General features: G+C 40.0%; 1 protein-coding gene across 1 annotated transcript; it reads right to left on the reverse strand.

The window, feature by feature from the left end:
• Nucleotides 1-244: 244 nt before the first annotated feature.
• On the reverse strand, nt 245-775 carry LOC117340618 (uncharacterized protein F54H12.2-like). Its single transcript, XM_033902381.1, has one exon. It carries the CDS (start codon nt 773-775, stop codon nt 245-247), a length of 531 nt encoding a protein of 176 aa, XP_033758272.1.
• Between the last annotated feature and the right edge of the window lie 3,557 nt (nt 776-4,332).

Consider the following 4,332-nt stretch of genomic DNA (forward strand, 5'->3'; position numbering starts at 1 on the left):
TACTTGTATATGCATATTTTATGTCTCTGGACTGGTCTATGAGAGCTGGAAATTCTGCATAAGCTACACAATTTAAGGTTTCTGTGGTGTTGCTCGCAAACTTCACCTCGAGTCTGACACTTCCCTGTCTGACCAGGTTTATATATTCCTCTCCAAGTCCACAGGGTGTGAGAGTAAACCCATAAACCGTAAATCCTTGATTAAAGTTTTCTCTAGTAATCGTGAGTCCCGAATCATCGTTCCATTATTCGGCTACTTCAAAAAGGTTGACAAATGGTGTGACGTAATTTCTGTTGTCTCCTACGTCCATTTTAATGGGGCGAGCAGGTATGCTTTCTCCGTTAACGTACAGACCGATTTCTTGCGCAAGGTTCAAGAACTTGAACGGATTTTTAGTGTAATCTCCGTTCACTGCCGTCTGTTTAACAAAAGCGAAATACACTTTTGTAGGTAAATTGTTGGACCAGACGTTCTGCCAGATGAACGTACCAATCCCGGAGGAGATCGTGTTCATCTTTACTTCAGTTCTCGTCAGAGGGTACTCTGCCGTGACCTCCTTGAGTATTGCGGCATGATTGATGAGAACGCCACTATCAACCCTGACCATGCAAGCTTTGAATGCCACGTCGAGTATTTCAAACTTGTATGCTGGACTGTCCTCACCACTCATTATCACAAACGGAGCTCTGTTACGAAATAGTTTCAAGTGTAAGTCGACTCCATTCACGAGGTACTTGTCCAACCTAAATATGTCTTCATATAAGGGTCCCTCCATGTCAAATACCCGACTTTTCTGTGTATAATCGTATCTGTATATCAAACCAACGTTTTATCCTGTAGCAGCATCGGGATCGTCCATGTCGTAGCCGTCCTGATAATACAGTTGAGATTGAAGTTGGGACTGTGTCACGTCCTCTCCACTGGATAACAGGACCTTAAGATAGGCCTTCCATGGGTAATTATTGGTGTTGAGCGACACCAATTTTCCATTCATATATGTATCCACTTGAGACCATATGCTCTGTAATGGTAAATTGACAAAGCCTGATTTTTCCTGCGATGCGAGGGCAGTGCCGTCAGTCTTTAATATTCTCTCTTTAACGTAAAGTCTCGATCTCCGCAAGTCCATGTACTCGCTTCCCTGTCCTAGTACAGGTATTTCGATTGCTGCATCTTCTGTACTAAGCGATGACACGGGTCTGCATTCAGAAAAATATATCTTTTCTACGGCAACTTGATTAGGTGGAACCGTGAAAAGAGACAGCTCGGCAGGTTGTGCAATGTCTTTAAGCTTATCACTCAGGAAAGCCATGTTGTTGTGAGGGTTTGTTGAAAATTGTTCGTCCTTCCTGCACGGTTTTGCTTTTCCCCCCAAGTTTCCTTTTTTTAGTGGGTGGATGATGCTTGGACGTTGTGACTACCTTGGTGTTTTTTTATAACTGACAGATGAAGCAACCTTTTTTGGTTTTATATTTTTTCTAACGGGAACGTGGGGTGTGTCCTCTTTGATTGCTTCCTTCATTTCTGATTTTGCTCTTTCTTCTATGGCTGCAGTGGGCGTGACCTGTTTACCAATGACCATCTTGTTTTCATTTTCGGGGGTCACGTGAGGGTTCACGGGTATCATGTACGGTTTTTTGTTGTACATACCTGCAATACACCCTCCGGACTGACGTCCCCTGTAATGTCTGGGATCAAATTTCCCGCTCATCATGTTTTGATAAAATGATTTCCATATTCTAGGGTCCGATACGTACGTAGATCCAATCATTCTTGACACTAATGAAACGGGCTCTGTCTGAGGAGTAGTGTCACTGTCACGGTACCTGTGATGAATATGGCAGGGTGACCATGACCGTCCTTTATATACATATGAACGTCACTAACATGACCGATTCTGAGAGGTACTTCGTAAGGAGCTTGGAACACCTTATTACCCTCGTTCTCCATGTATACTCTCCTAAGTAGGGGTAATTCCCTCTCTCCGTCAATGGTGTCGTCACACAAATTAGAGTACACAAATAGTTCCGTATCGTTGACTGACAATCACTTTGAATGCTCTATTGTTATTTCCGTTAGACCTACCGACCAGTAACCACTTAATGTCAACGGTCGTGGTAAGTAAACCCTGAAATCATAAGGTACGTTAGCTGTATGTGTCAACAGACTGTCCGTAGACTTGAGTACCATTCGTATGCTCATCTTGAATTGTAATGCTATTTTTTAAACGTGGTGAGGGGTTTTATGGACATTTTGAATGTTGAAATGACACGACAAAAACCATGTTGTCTTCCTTATCATCAAGTTATATCCATTCCATGTTTCGAATAGAGTTATTGATGTGACCAGTTATACGTTGTAAATAATTCCACTGTCGAACGTTCAAAGCAATACCCCTAATGGATGCTTTACCGCTGATGAATTGTCTAAGATCAATTATTACACGTCTTTGGTACTGACACACAGACAGATAATAGCCGTCTGGTAACACGTACTGACGGATGTAACTACACAGCGTGGCATTTACTATAGGTGGTGTAGAAACTTCACAGTTCGTGGTATTTGTTACGATGTTTATACAGTCGGACTCGTTTGCTTTTCCATGTTCTCCTGCCAAACTTCCGGTAACTACCAGTGACGTCGTTGTCAGGGTAACCAAAGCAAATACTCCAACCCATTTGATGACTTTTATGTGTAGATTGTACCTTTCGTACACGGAATTCAAACTGGATATGATACTTGATGATGTGTTCATACTTGTGTCTGGTAATTAACCGTCGTCAAACGAATTGGTTCTGGAGATCATTACTCTTCTTCCTGTCTTCTCTGAATGAAGATAAACCGACTATCAAATAATATTTGTATGACTCTACAATCAATCCTATTGGTCAAAAAGTTATCTACTGTCCTAAGTAAGCAGTTGTATCGTTGAGAGATTGCATTACTCACTTCTATACCGATTGCAAATCGGTCTTTTTTATCCACGAATTGAATTTTTTGGGCCAGTGTAACCAGGACACCAGACCTTCCGGTCCACTCTTTGACTTCCTTTCCTGTAATATCTTGTCAATTTTCCATACGGTTTCTTTTCCTTTCGTTACTTTCTGGAGTTCCTTTTGATAAAAAGTTCCAGATACCGGTTCGTCCATGAAATCCTTGACTTTATAGATAGGTAAATCTTGTCTTTTAAATCTACCTGACACTTTAAACACTTCTCCCGTCCATTTTTGCTGGTATTCTCGCAAAAACGTGTGTTTTAAATGGGTTATCCTCACATGGTCATTTATTCGAAGTTTGTAGATAGCTTTTTTTCTCTTTCTTTTCGATTTCGTTTTTTTTTCTTTTGGTATTTCAGGCTTCAATTTCGTCTTCGTTCTCACTAAGTAAGCGTTTAACCTGACTTCGTCTTCGTTTTTTTTATTTACTTCTGCAGGGGTTATACCGCCAAGGGGTATAGACGGTGTGTTGTTGATACTATCGGTTATGTCTTGTAATCGATCGATGTATCTGTAAGAGTTATTAAATGTAAACATTCTAAACATCCTACTCTTCAAGTCTTTAATCCGCCTTTCAGCGTAATTGGCTTTAGTCGCTGTGTTTCCTGTGAAAATTACGTGCACATTTATAGACCTAAGATAATCCTGAACAAGGACCGTTTTGAAAGCTTTGTCAAATCTTGCCAGTCAAGGTTGTCTCCCCTTAGCAAAAACGGTCTTCAAACCATTTACCATTTCTTCTGCCGTCTTTCGTTTTAATGGCACCGTGAACAAGAATCGTGAAAAGATGTCTTGTAGGACTAAAATGTGATGAATACCGTCATTGTGTTTTGATAGGTTGCTGACATCCATTAAGTCACCGTCCCATTGACTGTCCAGTCCATTCACTATAACACGTCTCTTTTTAAATTTTCTTTTTACATGTCTTTGTAAAGTGTATGCATCTTGTCCAGATAAAAACTCTCTGATACGTGTCGGACCGATCTTAAACTTCCCATCTTTTTTAACGACCTGATATAATTTGTATGGACCGCTAAATGACCCTGCATGTTTTGGGTCAGACCAAATACTCTCCAAGTACTGTTGCTCCTCTGCTGTCAACATTGTAAAATGATTGATTGCTAATAACAAATCTACTTATAATCAAAAAAAAAAAAATGCATTCAAATGACATACAAAACATTTTTATTTCCTCTTAAAAATTACTACATGGTCATGAATTGGACAAGAGGGTATCCACCATGAGCATTTACAATTAATCATTAGCTACAAATGTACAAAAACAATGTCACTTTCATTCACATTATGAATTTGATATCTATTAAAAATACTGTTC

The sequence above is a fragment of the Pecten maximus genome, chromosome 13 (assembly GCF_902652985.1).
Source record: "Pecten maximus chromosome 13, xPecMax1.1, whole genome shotgun sequence".
NCBI classification, from domain to species: Eukaryota; Metazoa; Mollusca; class Bivalvia; order Pectinida; family Pectinidae; genus Pecten; species Pecten maximus.

What these genes read in the sequence shown, in the direction of transcription:
- LOC117340618 (XM_033902381.1), bottom strand. Translation starts at nt 775, where the DNA reads ATGGAGGGACCCTTATATGAAGACATATTTAGGTTGGACAAGTACCTC.